The sequence below is a fragment of the Cibotium barometz genome, chromosome 64, assembly GCF_041138505.1.
Source record: "Cibotium barometz isolate CiBa-2024 chromosome 64, ASM4113850v1, whole genome shotgun sequence".
NCBI lineage: Eukaryota > Viridiplantae > Streptophyta > Polypodiopsida > Cyatheales > Cibotiaceae > Cibotium > Cibotium barometz.
Window position 1 is genome coordinate 22,174,006 of NC_141109.1, and position 18,231 is coordinate 22,192,236.

General features: G+C 40.6%; 1 protein-coding gene across 1 annotated transcript; it reads left to right on the top strand.

Moving 5' to 3' along the window:
* Window positions 1–3,297: 3,297 nt before the first annotated feature.
* LOC147603417 (rac-like GTP-binding protein 5) lies at window positions 3,298–16,775 on the top strand. The gene is made up of 7 exons (XM_086796529.1): window positions 3,298–3,924; window positions 4,465–4,552; window positions 4,663–4,772; window positions 4,972–5,035; window positions 5,119–5,183; window positions 16,034–16,099; window positions 16,184–16,775. Exons 1-7 carry the CDS (start codon window positions 3,826–3,828, stop codon window positions 16,286–16,288), a joined length of 597 nt encoding a protein of 198 aa, XP_086652655.1. The 5' UTR covers window positions 3,298–3,825; the 3' UTR covers window positions 16,289–16,775.
* The last annotated feature ends 1,456 nt before the right edge of the window (window positions 16,776–18,231 follow it).

Sequence of the window (18,231 nt, forward strand, 5' to 3'; positions counted from 1 at the left end):
CAATGGATAGTTTCTTGACCAAGATCAAAGATTTTAAGGAGCAGCTTGCTAGTGTGGATGAGATATATCCCGATAGTACATTGGTGCCCACAATTCTTTCTCAATGCATTTTCGGATTCTTATCAGAGTTTTGCCTCTATCCCCTTAGACTCATGAGGATGAAGGGAAATCCAAATGCCCTTACATTTGATGAGCTGGTTTCAGTACTCTTATAAGAAGAGTAGTCTAGGCGAAACAAATCTGTTATGCGGTTGGTGACCAAGCTTTTGTTGTAAGTCAGAAAGGCAAAGGTAAAGGTAAAGCTTCTTCACATGGTGGCTACTATAAGTCAAAATCAGAATCCTCAGGTAAGAATGTAGAGAAAGAAGGTGATAAGCCTAAAAAGAAAGGCAAGTGTCACTATTGCAGGAAACCAGGGCACTACATAAATGAGTGCAAGAAAAGGCTAGAGAAGGAGAAAAAGAAAGAATTGAGCATGAATGTGGCTCATGCATCTGCACCAAGTGCAGAGAAGAAGGAATCTACAAGTTTTACTCAAGATGATTGGGCATGGACTGTACATTGCAATTATAACCCTTGTGTTCATGATATATTCATGTCAGTGGGGCAGAATCGGTGCTTGGTACTTTGACAGTGGTGCTAGTAAGCACTTTGACCCTTCGTTCAGATTGAGGGGGGGGGGGAGTATACGTCCAAATAATTTCATTCATATATGGTTGAAAAAGGCATAAGGCATCAATGTACTATGCCATACACACCTTAGTAAAATGGTGTGGCTAAGAGGAAGAATAGGTCTCTCATGGAGATGGCATGATGTATGGTGAAAGCCCAAGATTTACCTCATGGTTTTTGGTTAGAGATAACTATGTGCGCAAACTATGTGTTGAACAAATGCCCTACCAAGGCCTTGTAGGCTAAAACTCCTTATGAAGCTTGGCATGATGTATGGTGAAAGCCCAAGATTTACCTCATGGTTTTTGGTTAGAGATAACTATGTGCGCAAACTATGTGTTGAACAAATGCCCTACCAAGGCCTTGTAGGCTAAAACTCCTTATGAAGCTTGGCATGGCAGGAAGCCTTCTGTGGCTCATTTGCGTTTTTTTGGTTATATCCTTATACTCTTATACTTGAGAGCAACAACGCAGTAAGCTTGATGATAAGGCAATTAAATGCATATTTGTGTGAACAATTCAGAAAGCAAGGGATATAGACTCTACCATCCAGCATCAAAGTGGATTTTGGTAAGTGGAGAAGTTGTTTTTGTCAAAAACTCAGTTTAGCCCATGCTTTCATGCAAAAAATAGCAGAATGTATGCTCACAGGACATGTTTGATTCGCTCCTTCCTTTGTTTAATGGAGGGTAGCCATATATAGAGCAATTGAATGCTCAACCAAGTGCTGAAATTCAGCCTCTGTAGGTGCAAAATCAGCCTGCAAATCATCCTTTTGATGAGGCAATTATTGAGGATGTAGTAGATGAGGAGAGAGCAGCCATAAAAGAATTTAGGCGTACGCCAAAATGGCTTGTGGAGACATTGAGGGATAGCAAGTTGGCAGCTCCTTTACCTAGCAGAACTCGTGCAGGTTCTCATCATGCAGATTATTCTCATGTGGATCATGTTCTCATTTCTACTTTATGTAATGAGGAGGAACCTTTTTCCTTTGAGGAAGCACATGATGATGATCATTGGATGCATGCTATGCAGGATGAGTATAACTTTATACTCAAGAATGACACCTGGTATTTGACAGATCTGCCTCATGGTAAGAAGGCCATTAACAACGACTTATGTACAATATAGGAGATAGACTCAAGATAAGTCCATCTTCAAAGAGCTTCAGAAGCAGTGGAAAAACACCTCGAATTGGCTAAAAGCAATGTCCTCTAACTGTAAGCAGTCATGGAGGTACACTCCACCCCCCCTCCCACACACACATATGTGTCTAGATTATATATAGTTTTATGTCAATATCATGATGGTATGCTTGTGTAGGTGTGCATACACGTGTGTGTGTGTGTGTAGGTCACATTAGTTTATTAATACAACACCTTGGAAGGTCTATCTCGGAAAGAGCTGCTACATGGTAATCCTCTTGAGTACACACCACTTGTATAAGATTAGTCCTCTTGGATTTTGTGCTAAGGTTTTACAAGGTCTTATATTTAGCATGTTTTGTTTTGTATTGCCCAAAAGTTTGCAAAGTTCAAAGGTCTCATAATCATTTGTGGGATTCTAATAAAGTAATAGCATATCAACTTTTAAGTGAGTGCTTTAACACATGCCGTGTAATGCATAGGAATTCAATATTACCAAAGAGGGTAGCATCAATGTGAAAGATTGCACAGAAAGACAACATAGATTACACACTCACACATACATACATATTTACATACATACATAAATACGCCCCCCCAATTCCCACCCCTTTGAGAGAGAGAGAGAGAGAGAGAGAGAGAGAGAGAGAGAGAGAGTCATAGAAGTGCATCTAAAAACAATATTCAAGTTTTGTATTAGTAATTACTTTACTTGTTAGAAGAAATGCGATTAAATGAGCAATGTCAAATCGAAAAACATGATAGCTCATCATAGATGTGAACCTACCTCGCTAAATGCATTTGGCTTTATGCTCACTCTTGTAGGAGTGAGAGGGCCAATGGTGGTGTTCGAAGAGAATATGGTTGTATAAAATGAACTCTTACTTAGTTTTAAAGTGAAGCTCTCTCTTGTGAGTTTAAAAGTGAGTGGTGGGCTCTTTGGTTCCTTGGAAAATAAGTAGTAGAAGAGTCTTTTGAAATATAAGTGTCATACAGTGATTCCATTTTTTATTTTTTGTCTCCTAAGGAGGGTTCATACGATGGAGGGGAGCCCAATTGCTAAAAGCATAGATCTAGAAGCAGTATTGAGGAAGTTGTGAATATGCAAAAATATAGTGTTCAAGGGTATTGGGTATACTACTAAAGGTATGATGTATGTATATATATATAAAGTATAACGTTCTATCTCAATTGACATAATGATCTCATTAATGTCTACCTTTAGCCTAAGCGCTGTAGGAAAATGTTCCCTTTCTCTCACACACATGCACAGCGAGCCACCCACACTTAACATACCTTAACGCCTCCTTGTGCTAAGGTATCGTAAAGGCTTCTAACATTAAAAAAAACAAAGTTATTATATACTTTTGATAATAATAAAAAAGGTATTGTAAAGGCTTGTTGGACATAGGCCTAGGTAGAAAGCATATCTACCTACTGTGTTGGGCCAGCGGTAATTGATTTCACAATGCTTTTGCTGGAGTTGCATTTGTACCGTGGTGGGTACTTATGGGCTTCAAGTAGTGCGTTGCGTGTGGCCCTTTTGACGAGGAAGAGAGAGAGAGAGAGAGAGAGCGAGCACGAGAGCTGCCCTGCCTGGAAGCATCGTCGCCCTCGCCCCCTCGTATTCCCCCCCATTTGTGAATCTCACTCAACAAAACATGCAACTACCTATGCACAGCTAAGCAAAGAGAATCAACACCCTTGCAGGCGAGAAAGCCAAAATCAATCAGAGGGAAAGCGGGGTACAAAAGGAAAGCTTACACGCCCAACAAAATTTGAGAGAGAAAGGAGGAAAGAGGAAGAAGGGAAAGAAGGTAAAGCGACACCGGAGAGAGAGAGAGAGAGAGAGAGAGAGAGCGAGAGAGAGATTGCCGCGGAGTTCTTTCAACATACAACACAGGCAAACAACACACTTCGCTGTGTGTCGTAAGGCGAGGACGCATTGAGAGAGAGAGAGAAGGCTTTTGCTATGCTCTCAGGAAAGGGGTGAAATTGTGCCCACATCATGAGTACATCCAGATTCATCAAGTGTGTCACGGTCGGAGATGGTGCTGTTGGCAAGACCTGTATGCTCATCTCCTACACCAGCAACAGCTTCCCAACTGTAAGTGCCCTTATCATCTACGGTTACTCTTAGGACTGCGTTTCCATCATTTTCCTTTTAGATCCTGCATTTTCACTCCCTAACATGGCTTATTTTTGGCACATTGGGTTCCGCTTAATTCACACGAATTGTGAGTTTTTTTTGTTTGACCACAATTGATCTGCTCCCACCTTTCCAAACCCTAAATTTTCTGCATTTTTTTCCAACCGGAATCCCCCCTCCCCTCGCAGGAATTCCGTAGGGTTCCTAAGCGTAAAACGCATATCGTATTTTGTCCATACATTCTCAGATTGGCTCCCTCAGATACTACTGCCTATGAAACAATTTTGTTTTATGCACAGGCATTTTCTGTGCGTGTGCGCCGCCCTTAGCGTAATGTTTATGAAAATGGATGATCACATCCCTAGAAGTATCACGGCTCCCTTAAAAGGCCTTTGGGAACAGCAAATTTTCCAAGACAATTGGGTTTCTTAGTACTCATAAATAAGCTCTCCATTGTACCTATCAGCTTTCCTACATGGCTTCATTTGTTTTACGCAGGATTATGTGCCTACTGTGTTTGATAACTTCAGTGCCAATGTAGTGGTAGACGGCAACACAGTCAACCTTGGGCTGTGGGATACCGCAGGTGATGTACGCATGGTCAATCTTCAATTTTGGATAACTGGGCTTTCTGTCTCAGTATGCCACTCTTGTTTTATTATCAGAAAAAAACGTTTTTTATGACATACCACCCAGGTCAAGAGGACTACAACAGGTTGCGCCCTCTCAGCTACAGGGGTGCAGATGTTTTTCTCCTCGCATTTTCACTCATCAGCAAGGCTAGCTATGAAAACATTTCAAAAAAGGTGTGCAAACCACGTGGAGCTACTAGCATTTTAGGGATTGATTTGCAAATTCTTTCTCCCTAAAGGTCTAGTTGTCATGATTTTATTGCTGTTGTGGGTGTGATCATTGAGTGCTTATGTTTTTTGGTCTACGAAGATGGGTTTTTGCATGTGAAATTTGTTGATTTATTATGTCTCTCAAGGGTTATGCTTGTTGCAGTGGATACCTGAGTTGAGACATTATGCCCCTGGCGTGCCAATCATTCTTGTGGGCACCAAACTAGGTGACACTTTATTGTCTGTGGTCCTTTTAATGATTTTTTAGCATCAAGAGTATAGCCACTAACACTCAAGGTTGCAATTGTAGACCTTCGTGACGACAAGCAATTTTTCCAAGACCATCCTGGTGCTACATCAATATCAACGGCTCAAGTAAGGAGCACCAAAATGTTATTCTTCTTGTGATATAAGCATTTACTATGTTTGTTTGGAATCTTCGTGAATTATCAATGTGGAAACTTGAGTTGGCTAATACTTCTTTGTATCTATATCATCAAAGTGTTTTGACACACTTGTGCAAGTAAGGTTTGCCTTTGTGTTGGTCTTGGAGAATAGAAAGGTTTTCAAGTCCTTAAAGACACCCTTCAAGGTGGGGTATGGTGTTTTGATGTGAGAGTTCTTACTTGTAGGGGTCTCGGTTGGGAAATAAAAACGCCTTAGGTTTGTTCCAGTGTGGCTTGCCACTTAGTCTCATGTATTAGCTTAGAACTGTAATGAAGTAGTAACTTCATTAGTTAGAATTAAGGATTATGGTCATGGGCTCAAGTATAAAGGGGACTCATGGACCACTGTTGGATCTTTTGATCATTTGACATTTGAGTGAACCTTGGAGTCTTGAGCTACCACACTTTGGCTTATGGAAGGCTATTTCCATTCTCATGGTGGGAGATCAAACCACTTAGGCATTATGTGTGATTCTTGCTAATTGATTTGTCCCATATCTTAGCTTCTTAACCTTGCTTAATCTTGCATTAGTGATTCTCCATATCAATTGGAAGACACTATGGATGCATTGGGGGAGCATGATGATGCCTTGGGACAAGTGTCAAGAGAAGTTGGAGAAGAAACTATGATGGGTAGTGTCCAAAAATCCACTTCTCATGGAGTCAATCCTCTTCCAACCATTTCCAATGACATTCTTGTTCACATGCTTGTGCATAAATTCGATGCCCTTACTCAAAGCATTCAATCCATGGATGCCAACATTGTGACCAAATTTGAGGCTATGGAGACCAACTGGAATACACAAGGAGGAGGTCTATCTACTCATAGAGAGGGCAAGCAAGCAATGAAGGAACCTCATGAAGTCACCATGAAGACTACACTACATGTGAGCTTTATGGCGGATGTAAGAAGACGTCATGAAGTCACCATGAAGACCACACTACATGTGAGCTTTATGGCGGATGCAAGAAGACATCATGGGAAAGTACCAAAAAGCTTTCCAACGCAGCCTAGTTCTTCACACATGCATGGGAGACTTCATATTGTTTCCAGTGAATCAATGAGCATGGGTTTTGGTGATGCTAGGAGGGTTCTAATACCACCCAATCCAATTCAGTCCATACATGTGGAAGAAGATGCTATGGGGAGTAATGTGTTGCAAATGAACATATTCACATGCAAAGAGTGGTTTATGCTCGTTCGGTGGAACTTCCCCCTTCATCAAGAAGGAATACAAGGATTTTGCTCAATTCCTATCTTCTTACAACCAATGGCAAAAGCACAAGTTTCCCAACAACAAAGATGATCCCTCTTCTACCATTCTAAAGGATATGAAAGACAAGGTAACCCTTTCTAAATTCAAGGGAGGAGTGGACTATGAAGATGGAGACTTATTTTCAACTTTACCCAAAAAGTGAAGAAGATAAGGTTCAATTTGTCTCATTGCATATGGGGAAGACTATGCACACCAATGGTGGAGACACTTGGTGAAAGGAGGGAACACACCTCACTCTTGGAAAGAGTTAAGAAGAGAGATGAACATGGCATTCATTTCACCCTTAGTGCTTGATAGATACCATGAGCAATGGTATGAGCTTTCTCAAAAGGGCATGGTAGTAAGGGAGTACATAAAAAGTTGTATGAAGTTATCCATGTATGTGGAAGGGCTCAATGGGCAAATGAAGATGAAGAAGTTCATACATGGATTGGATTCCTTCATTAAGGCGGATGTATTGGCTCAAAGGCCAATTACTCTCAAGGAAGCTATGAGATTGGCGGAGCTTTATGAGCCTAAATACAGAAAATCACAGCCCACTTCATGAAGGATGCATACAAGCCACCAAATACCTCTTCTAACATAAGCAGAAACCCTCTCTCTACACCACCCGCTTCCATTCCTAGATTTCCAACTATATATGGGGGTGGACAGTCCAAGAGTGAAGCTCACTTTGATTCAAAGAAAGAACTTCAACAAGACTCAAAGAATGAATGACCCAAAGATTGATGAGTTGAGAAACAAAGTCTTATGCTTCAAGTGCAAAGAGAGATGGTCACCCGGGCATGTGTGCAAAGCTAAGAAGGTAGTGGGGCCACTATGATCCTCATGGATGAAGAAGAGGATGCTGAGGAGTCTAAGGATGTTGAAGAGTTTGAAGATTGCCATGAAGTAACACTAGATGAGGAGTCAAATGAGGACAATTTGGTAAGTGATATGACACTTCAAAATTCTGAAAATTGGAAATTTTCAGCTTGTGGATGCTCTATAACTCAAGAGCTTATGGCGGGATGCAAGTGTCCAAACACCCTAAGGTTGATGGGATCCATCAATTTGAGAGTTGCTCACATTCTAGTGGATTGGGAGAGCACCCATAGCTTTATCAATTCCAAGTCTCTTACTCATAAACATGCAATGCCATCTCTTTTTCTGTAACCTTTCTACTCTCAAAGGCAATAACTCCATGCTCTTGATATAAAACAGCCCCAAGTCCTCTTCCACTTGCATTCACTCTCACATAGAAACTCTTGGAGAAATCGGGACAAACAAGAATAGGGGCCGATGTAAGTAAAGCTTTGAGCTCATTGAAGCTTTTGTCGGCAATAGAATCCCAAAAGAAGACTTCCCCCTTGAGAAGATCAGTAAGAGGTGCCGCTATTGATGCATAATGCTCCATGAATCTTCTATAGAAAGAAGATAACCCCAAAAATCCTCTCCATTGAGTTGAATTGCTTGGTGTTGGCCAATCTTTGACACATGCCACCTTCTTTGGATCCACTCTTATGCCATTCTCTCCCACCAAATGCCCAAGATATTACACTTCATTGACCATGAATGAGACTTTTCTCTCTTTTGCAAATAGCTTGTGCTTCCTTATCACTTCAAACACTTACTTCACATGAGATAGGTACTCTTCTTTACTCTTGCTATATATCAATATATCATCGAAGAACACTAGCACAAACTTGAATAGAAAAGGAGACAATACCCTATTCATCAATGCTTGGAAAGTGGCTGATGCATTTGTAAAACCAAAGGACATGACCATAAAGTGAAACAACCCTCTTTCAGTCCTAAATGCGGTCTTCTCTTCATCACCCTCCTCCATCCTTATTTGATGGTATCCGGATCTTAAATCAATCTTGGTGAAAAATCTTGCTTCCTTGAGCTTATCCAAGAGAACATCAATGCGTGGAATGGGATACCTATTCTTGATTGCGACTTTGTTCAAGTCACAATAATCAATGTACATGCGAAAGGACCCATCCTTCTTCTTCACCCATAGAACAAGACAAAGTGAATCACGATTGTGAGGGTTGAATAAGACCCATGGAAACTAAATCTTGCACTTGCTTTGCCACTTCCTCTCTTTCCACCTTGGACAACCGATAAGAAGGCTTGTTGAAGGCCTTTGCATTCGGTTCAAGTACAATGGTATAATCAATTTCTCTCTTAGGAGGCAAACTCTTTGGCACTTGAAAATATCTTCAAACTCCTTAAGAAGGGCTGCCATATCTTTTTCCATATGTTGTCCATTGCTTTCCATCCCTTCTTGAGTAAGATGCAACACATAGATAGTGCCAAGAGTCTTGAGTTCCCTCTTAAGTTATTTTGGGGTGATCAAAGAGAGCTCTTTTAAGTGATTTCCAGCAAGGGTTACTTGTTGTCTATGATGTTTAAAGATCATAACACCTTGTTGAAGATTCATGTGAAAATCACCCAATGTTAACAACCAATCACACCCCAATATTACATCAATAGGACCCATGTCTAAGACCACCAAATCACCTTCCCAAGTGTATGAAGAGGATAAAATCACCTTAACAAAAAGGGCATACCATCTTAGTCTCCTCATTTTCCCCATTAGCCACTTGTACTTGAAAGGTTATAGGTAGCTTCACTGGAGTAAGCTTCAGAAAGTAGAGATGCTTGCTATCCTTCATGCTATCAAGAAGTAGCATCATTACTTGTACGGTTCTCACTTTAAGGTGAGAAGTGATCATAGGGTGCTGAAATTTTTCTTATCCCAACCAACTCTCTCTTCCAAGCAAAAGAGGTGGCTTGCCACTCTTCAAAGTTATGATTTTGAGATATCATACACACTGGACAAGAATAATGTAGTAGCGGATGCATTGTCAAGAATGTGGGCTTGCACTATGGCATCAATTATGGAGGTTTATAGTGATCGGATTAAGGAGATTCAAGAGGAATACCTCCTAAATGAGGCTGCTGTCCACATTTACAGGAACAGCAAGGTAATCATGAAGATATTCCTCATTACAAGTTTCACAACAATCTCTTATGGTACAAGGATCGAATGTATCTTGTTTCTGCCTCATCCTACATACCAAGGTGCTTCATGAGATGTATTCTTCTCCACTTGCTTGACATCTTGGTGTATTGAAGACATATGACAAAGTGAGCAAGAGTTTCTTTTGGAAAGGCATGTGGAGGGATGTCAAGAAGTTTGTGATGGAATGTCCTTCATGTCAAAGAAACAAGGATAGCCATTAACTACCTGGTGGTCTACTTCATCCTCTATCCATTCCAGATGGGAAGTGAACTCACATATCAATGGATTTCATTACGGGTCTTCCCAAGACTAAGCATGGGTAGGATCAAATATTTGTGGTGGTTGATGGGCTTACCAAATTAGCCTACTTCATTGCTTCCAAGGTCACATATGGAGCATCTCAAATTGCCAAACAATTCATGGAGCATGTATGCAAGTTGCATGGTTTGCCACTCAACATAGTGTGTGATAGAGACAAGAAGTTCATGTGGACTTTTTGAAGATCTTTGTATGAGAGGACACACAAATTACTCTATCTACAGTCTATCATCCTCAAACGGATAGGCAAATGGAGTGTACCAACAAGTGTCTTGAGGTGCACTTAAGGCATTATTGTCATGATATACAAGCTTCATGGGATGAATGGTCGCATCTTGCTGAATTTTGCCATAATTCAAGCAAGCGTTTGAGCATTGGGATGTCTTCTTTTGAGGCTTTTTATGGATATCAAGTGCATGTGCCTTCAATAGCCTTTCAAGAAGACAAGGTAGTCAACCCATTGGCTAAAGAAGAGTTGGAGAGAATGAGGCAACTTCTTGAACTAAGTAAGAGCAAAATGAAGAAAGCCCAAGAGGTCATGAAGACTAATGCGGATGAGGATAGGCATAATGTGAAGTTTCAAGGAGATTATGTACTCTTGAAGCTACCCAAGAGCTGTCACAACACTCTCAAGGGGTCTACCAATCCTAAGTTTACTCATAGGTACTATGGTCCATTTCTAGTACACAAAAGGGATGGGGATTTGGCCTACAAGCTTAACCTTCCCTCTTCTACAAGAATCCACAATGTGTTTCATGTATCTAATCTCAAGAAGTATCTGGGTTCTATACCTCATAAAGTGGAAGAGCTTCCACCTATGGCGGAAGAATAGGAGATCATTTATGAACCGGAGAGGATTGTGGAAAGAAAAACAAGAGAGTTGAGGAATATAAGCATAGAGGAGTTCCTCTTCAAATGGAAGCATTTACCTTTGAATACATGGAAACCACTTACTTATATGCAACAACAAGGTCTATCTATGGAGGATGTTTCTTGACCATGTGGCATGATTTTCATGGACTTTTTGCCTCGTATATTGAGAGATATACATTCTGTAATTTTCTGGACAGATTTTGCAGAGGCAATTTTGAGAGTCTTTTCGCTATCCTAGTGAACTCCAATGGCTATTGTGATGGAGAATTATGATGAGGGATGCTTTGACATTGTACATAACTCATTTCAATTTCAAGGTGTTTTCATGGAGGAATCGCAAGGGCTTTCAACAATGACATGGATGTCAAGATAGTCTTCTACATAGGAGATTGATGGTTATTTTTCATTGGATAGTCAAAGCTTATGGACTGAAGTTTTATAAGAATGATTGGAGGCTTATTCAATCATTTCTTTGGAAACTCTATTCATGGGACCATTCGGAAGACCAAGAACATTTCTTTTCTTATATTTGGAGGATCTAGTCCCACACCGACTATGCTATCGATATGGCTACTTTTGGGATCTTCCATTTACACTTATGATCTTATGGACATGATGGAACCTTCACTTCTCATTGATGTATAATTGTATCTCTGGAGGTTTGACAGAAACTCAGTATACGAAGGGCTTTGTGTGAATATATGCTCTTATGTGTGTGTGTGTGAGAGCATATCTTGATACGGAGTTCTACATCCACCATTAGGCACTGATGACGTTAGTGGGGATGTCGTAGTATCTAGTCCATGCTATGCATAATGAAGTCGATAGTTATATAGTCTTGTGGGTTGACTACCATGAGTATATAACATGCACGTTCCTAAAAGGTGAATTTGGGCATGTTCCTGGATTCATCTAGGTATATATAATAGATTTTGAGGACAAAATCTTTGGGAAGGGATGGTTTGTAATGAAGTAGTAACTTCATTAATTAGAATTAGGGATTATGGTCATGGGCTCAAGTATAAAAGGGGGCTCATGGGCCACTATTGGATCTTCTGATCATTTGACATTTGAACGAACCTTGGAGCCTTGAGCTACCACACTTTGTTTTATATAAGGCTATTTTTATTCTTATGGTGGGAGATTAAACCACTTAGGCATTATGTGTGATATGTGTGTGATTCTTGCTAATTGCATACTAATCTACATGATGATTTGTTCCATATCTTAGCTTCTTAACCTTGCGTAATCTTGTCTTAATCTTGCATTAGTGATTCTCCATTTCAAGAATCTTGGTTGTTTTAGGATTGCTTTATATCGAGAGCTGATTCTAAATGATTGTCAATCTTGAGAGCTGATTCTTTTTTTCTTTTTTTTTTGGGAACATAAGATAATTATATTTATAAGATGAGAACAGCCATATACAAAAGGCCTCTTTTTACACTAGTCACACCCATCCTACTTCCAATCACTATTAAGCAGGTTACAAATTTGGTCCCATCTCTCCTCCTTCCAAAGAGAAGATGAATGTTCCCAAGATACATGATAGCCCAACTGCAACATGCCACAAGCAGAGAGTCAGTAGTGCAATGCTTCGGAGTCTGTTCCTCCCTTAGTCCATATCTTTATATCAATTGTCATGCCAATAGGATTCTCAATTAGGGCCAGAAATGTATAAACCGGCTTCTTCTTCTTCTCCAAATACCATCTCCTGGTTTTAGGTTTAAACTTTGGGTACCTTGCCGTCAGGTCTTTCCCAATGTAACCTTGCCACATGTCAAAATTTGTTAGTATGTACTAATATCTCAGCAGCCTGAAAGCAACTCAACCTATCCCAACCTGTAAGACCTAAACTATCTCAACAAAAGAATTATCATTCATTTTATTAACACAATATATAGACCAACATTGATGCACACATCTATACATCAGCTCTATCACATCCAGCCCTTGATTGGACCCTTTTTGGAACACTAGCCAGTTCCTGGAGTCCAAATCTCCCAGAGGCAACAATATCTAATAAGACAATACCAGATTAATAGCCTCTTCAGCTTCAGTCAATCTACCCAACAGCCAGTCCCCCCAAGTCCCCTTTACCTCTATGCAACATAGTATCCATTTATCAATCCTATCCCAAGCCCCCTAATAGCGGGGTAACCCCAAAAGGCATGTCTTCCATCTTCAATTGCTGTTCTACATCTACGACAGATTCTAGATGTGAAGTTCCTCTGTAATAGTTTGTATCCAATAGGAAGAGCCCACATAAAGACCTTCCACAGAAAAGTCTGAGCCTTCACAAATCCAGCTCCCATAGCAGTTTCCATCTCTTCATCCAAGTATTAAGGTTCCACCTTACCTTCCAAATTTTGTTGCAGTACAGCACATTAACCTCACTCTTGCTCATCTCTTTATACAAGGCCTTGGTAGTCACCTTATCCAACTTCACTCCATTGAACCAAGACCAATCGTTCAGCCAACCAGTCTCATTGAAGGCAGTGGAAACCCAACCCTTCTCAATTTCCTCCAGGGCATGTCTTACCACCTATAGGTCCCTTTGCTATAGCCCAAACTCGTCCCCTTTTTCCTCAGCCTACTCACCAGCCCTCTTTCACAAGCATCCTCCAGAGCCACAATTAAGAATGGTAAATAACAAAGGGGCCAGAGGACATCCCTACCTCACAGATCTTTTGATTTCAAATCCCCTCACTAATCTTCCATTCAACAGCAGCTTGGATTGACCTCTAGCAGTGAGAGTGTATATGCAAGTGGCCATCCTGCTTCCAAATCCCAGCTTTTCCATGACCCTAGCTACAAAGGACCAATGGACCTTGTCATAAGTTTTCTCCAGATCCAACTGGAGAATTACACACTTTTGACCAGTTCTCTGAGCCACTTTCTTACCCAACGTGGCAGAAAAGATGTTGTCATATTTGGATCTTCCTTTAATAAATCTGTATTGTTCCTGGAGATCACCTCTTGCAAAACATGGCTGATCCTCAATGCAATGACCTTTGCTAATAACTTGTAAACCACAGTAAGCAGAGTGATAGGTTCTCTAATGGTTGAACCTGTGACAAGCAGCTTGTTTAGGGATTAGCTTCACAATTCCTTCCCTCAAATCATTATCCAGCCTTCCTATGCCAAAGGCATTCTTACATGTGGTCCACACCAAGTCCTTGAGAGAGGGCCAAAAGGCAATGAATAATTCCACTAATAACCCATCCCACCTAGGAGACTTCTCCTTCCCAAGTTTCTGTAAAGCCAACCAACATTCTTCCATTTCCACTTCTCTTTCCAACCATCTAGCTCTATTAGTCTCCACACTCTTACTAACCATGCCTAACAAATTGCTCTTTGCCTGAAACCTTCTTTGGGAACAATCCTCCCTCAGGCTCAAAGTGGACCGAAGGAACTCCACCCATTTAAGGGCAATCTGATCAATATCACCAACCTCTTGACCTCTCTCATCCCTAATCTGTCCTAACACTTTGATATTCCCTTTCTCCTTAGCTAAACCAAATAGGTATCTGGCTGGCTTCCACCTGTCTCCCTTTTCTCTTTCTCTAGCCAACTTATCATCTTCTCTCTTCAAATAAGCCTAAGGGCTGAGTTGGTAAACTAAGGGCTGAGGAGAAGAGACAGGAGAGGAGGGTCTGGGGTGAGTTGTTGGAGTATTTACAAAGGAAGAGACAGGTTGGAGGTCTTTCTGAGGCGGAGGTTAATCAATACATTGAGTGCCAGGTTTATTGAGAGCTGATTCTAAACGGTAGAAGAACATTTAGAAGGCAATTCAGGTCTGTTTTGCCCAGATCTAGTACAGGGTATGAGAGAATATTGGTGGACAACTTTTCTTTCGTTATTAAGAACTCAGCTAAGTGCACTAAGAGAGACTAATTCCCTGATTGCTGAATCTTTAGACTACAACTTGCTGATTAGGCATTGTCTTGCAACTTGCAAGGCACCTGGGTCCTGTCTGCAGCACCTTACATGAGCAGACTTGACATTGAGGTACTGCTCTTGCAAGGTGCCTATCTTCTGCCTTCAACCGGCTGTTCTATGTTCTGATTTCCAATACTTACAAGCCTTTAGGTTCTAGCTTCAGGCGTTTGCTCTTGGTCCGTTTTTATTTCTGCTGTATGCTCCTAGGATGTGAGGCACGTCTCTTGTCTCCTATGTGATCAGGAGCTGGCCTTATCTGCATGGCCTTTTGCAAGGTATGTGTGTAGCAGTGGTACAGTTCCCTTTTAGAGTTGTCACTTTCTGTCCATACGAGCTCATTGTCATTGACACTTAGTCCTGCTTTAGTAGTTCTAATTTATGCAAAATTGGGTGTATCATCCAAATCAGAAGCAAGCCAGGCCAAAAGAATGCATTTTTGTAGGATAAATTGGGGTTGTGAGGATGGAGTCAGTCCTCACAGCTAGTTAGTGTGACTCGGAGCACCACAGGCTTGGAGGGTATTGACTTGTTTTGGTGAAAGCAGCAATCTGTTTGTAGCCATTTGTTGACATCCTAAGGGGAAAATCCTTGAAACCAGAAGTGAGTTACTTTTAATAACCTTCAATCATCACTGCACTCAACCCTGTTCTAGTGGATGGTGGAGGTTTGTCATGGATCCCCAACTGTATAGCCCATTGCTGTTGACACTTTCAGTCCTGATCTTGTGGCTCTGATCTATGTAAGTAAGATGGCCACTTACGTGCCCGCCCAAGATCTACTCACACAACAACGTCCGTGAAGCAATCCAAGTACCTGTAAATTAATGGTCATGCACTCATCCATTTTACTAAGAGGACAGAGATGGGTTTGAATAGCACTCGCCACCCAACATAGGCTACAAACCGGATGCAATGGTAAAAACCACACCCAAGCTAGAGACCATGCAAGCCTGATCAGATTCACACCACAAAGGCATGCATGTCCCATACCATGCACCCCTAGATGAGCCACGACCCAGCTATATATAACCCAATAATCCAGTTCACACTAATATGAACTGTCTGTCCTCATCGATGCTTACTGAGTCCCACCAAGGAACTCTCTAAAATGAGCCACGGCCCAGCTATCTGTAACCCAAAAGGCCAATTCAATGCTAGCCTTGTTATGTCTGGAAAATGGGACACAACAATTAAGTCCTTAGTGATTATTTTGTCCTAAAAGTGAACTTTGTCTGGCCTCAATGCTAGCCTTGTTATATCTGGAAAATGGGTTAAGTTTTTTTGGTTCAAATTGCTAGCCTTTTCTGCCATAGGCAGTTGTACGTGTGAGAAATGTAAGATATGCTTCTTAACTATGCAGGGGGAGCAGTTAAAAAAGCAAATTGGGGCTGCTGCTTTTATTGAGTGTAGCTCAAAAACACAACAAGTAACGCCTTTCCTTTCGTAGGATTTATCTCATGTTTTCCTGCCATTTGGATTTGTCCTTAAATCTCCACTTCTCATTTGGCAGAATGTTAAAGCTGTTTTTGATGCTGCCATAAAGGTGGTTCTACAGCCACCCAAACAGAAAAGGAAAAAGAAAAAGTCACATCATAAGAGTTGTGCGATTTTGTGAAGAAACAAATCGATGATTTTGGTGGTAAGCAGCTATACACAGCTGCAAATCACATCGCTGTGTAGAATGAAAAAGACAGGTTATGGTTAATGACTGTTTTTAACAAATATAGTTATGTTTATCTATGGGGCTTCAAATCTTGTGTGCTTGTCCCCGAAAGTTCTTTAGTCTGAAGGCAGCTACAAAGGTCTGCTTAGCTCCCCACTTGAGAAGATCATGGAAGCAGTGCTTAAGCTCAATCAAATGAACATGATTCATCTGCTTCCTGTTGCAGCAAGAAAAGTTTTAAACCTCATAATTTTAGCAGTTTCGAAGTTTGTGCTTCTCCTAGCTTGGTTCTCACCATTCTCCACTATAATTGTTCCAACCTTTAAAGATAGGATCCTTTAAAAATCACCCTCCCCTTTTTAATCAATTATTTATTGTCGTTTGTAAAGCACTGACTTCAGCAGAGGCTTAATCCATCATTGTTTTCTGATTTTGAAAAGTGTGCTTTGTTTTGTCAATGCTCGTGTCATGACAATAGTGTGACTTTCATATATGTGTATTTGTTTAGTTAATCTCGTGAAAGCTTAAAATTATTTTTCTATGCTAGGTGAGAAAGATGATGTGTGGGTTAGAGTGACTTTTGTGGTTAAAGGACTAGATGGGGAGTGGATGTGCGGTGGATGGTTTTGTGCTACCTCCATGTAATGTTTGTTGAAACTTTTGTGAACTTTTTTTAAGATCAAGACTAGTCTCATACACTTGGTATGCTTGAGAGGTATGAGCTATCCATAGGAGGAGAGCACATTCAGTTGTAAGCATATTATCATGTTGTTTTATTTGATAAGCATGGGCAATGATTACGAATAATTTCTTGGAATCACATAAGGGGGTAAAATGTAAGAGACTATGTTAACCACTCTGCGAGTTAACATGGTTTTGCTCGCCCGTCCTATTGTGACGCACTTCGTTATCTTATCAGCATGTAACGGAAGTCCATTCTTTGTAAGACGGCGTTGGGATCTATGAAGTAGCCTTGCCTTGAGCTTAATGCTAAATAGGGAAGGCACAAACTTCGTGTACATACTTGCTTAAGGTTAGAACTAGTGGCCATGGATCTTTAGCCATTTGTGTATAAGTCGTTTTTGACATTAAGCAATACATATTGATTCCCTTATAATAGAATACTTGTGAGCTCTCCCTCTTCTCTAGTCGCTTGCTTACTTGTGTTTATTGGATTCTTGCATAGTTTGATGGTTGCATGCATGGAGTCTAGGTCACTCCTCTCTCTCTCTCTCTCATGAGCTTCTCTTGTTCACATCTCTTCTGAGTGAGAATATCATGTGGGTCACCTCCTCTAAGATGAATGAAGCACTACCTTCACTCCCATAGTCACGGTGTGGGACAGCAAGGAGAGGATGTGTAGAAGTCGGACCAGTGTACCCACACGAAGTTTTTTCTTGCGGCTCTGTGGCAAAGTACCGAATGACACTTGTTTCAACATAGGCTAAGCTAAGCTATTGTCTTAAATAAATTTGGCGTCGTTGACAAGGACTAGCCTAAGCCTTCGCTTCTATTTCCCTTTGTCTGTGGCTATTAGTTTTATCCAATATCATCTAGTATCGAATAGGGGGTTATCTTTTGGAGGTTCTTGTTTTGCATTAGATTGACATTCTATTTATAAGATTAGAAGGAGAAACCTTAATTTCATTAGTGATTTGCATTAGATTTGAGTCCATAACGCTTAAATCTGGTTGCACATCAAGCTAAAAGGTGGCTTAGCTTTGAAAACATAAGTTTTAAGTTAGTAATTATGCATATTTTTTTTATTTTTTGCTCTCTTTAAGTTCACTAATCTCACTAACATAGATTAATAATAATTAGTAAAAATTAAGAGAGTTTATGGTTTTTTTTGAGTTTTTTTGATGGATAAGGGTTTTATCTAATAATGCTAACTT

Coding starts and splice junctions, on each gene's coding strand:
- LOC147603417 (XM_086796529.1), top strand. CDS start 3,826: ATGAGTACATCCAGATTCATCAAGTGTGTCACGGTCGGAGATGGTGCT. Junction 4,553..4,662: donor TGGGCTGTGGGATACCGCAG/GTGATGTACGCA, acceptor CATACCACCCAG/GTCAAGAGGACTACAACAGG. Junction 5,184..16,033: donor CATCAATATCAACGGCTCAA/GTAAGGAGCACC, acceptor TTAACTATGCAG/GGGGAGCAGTTAAAAAAGCA.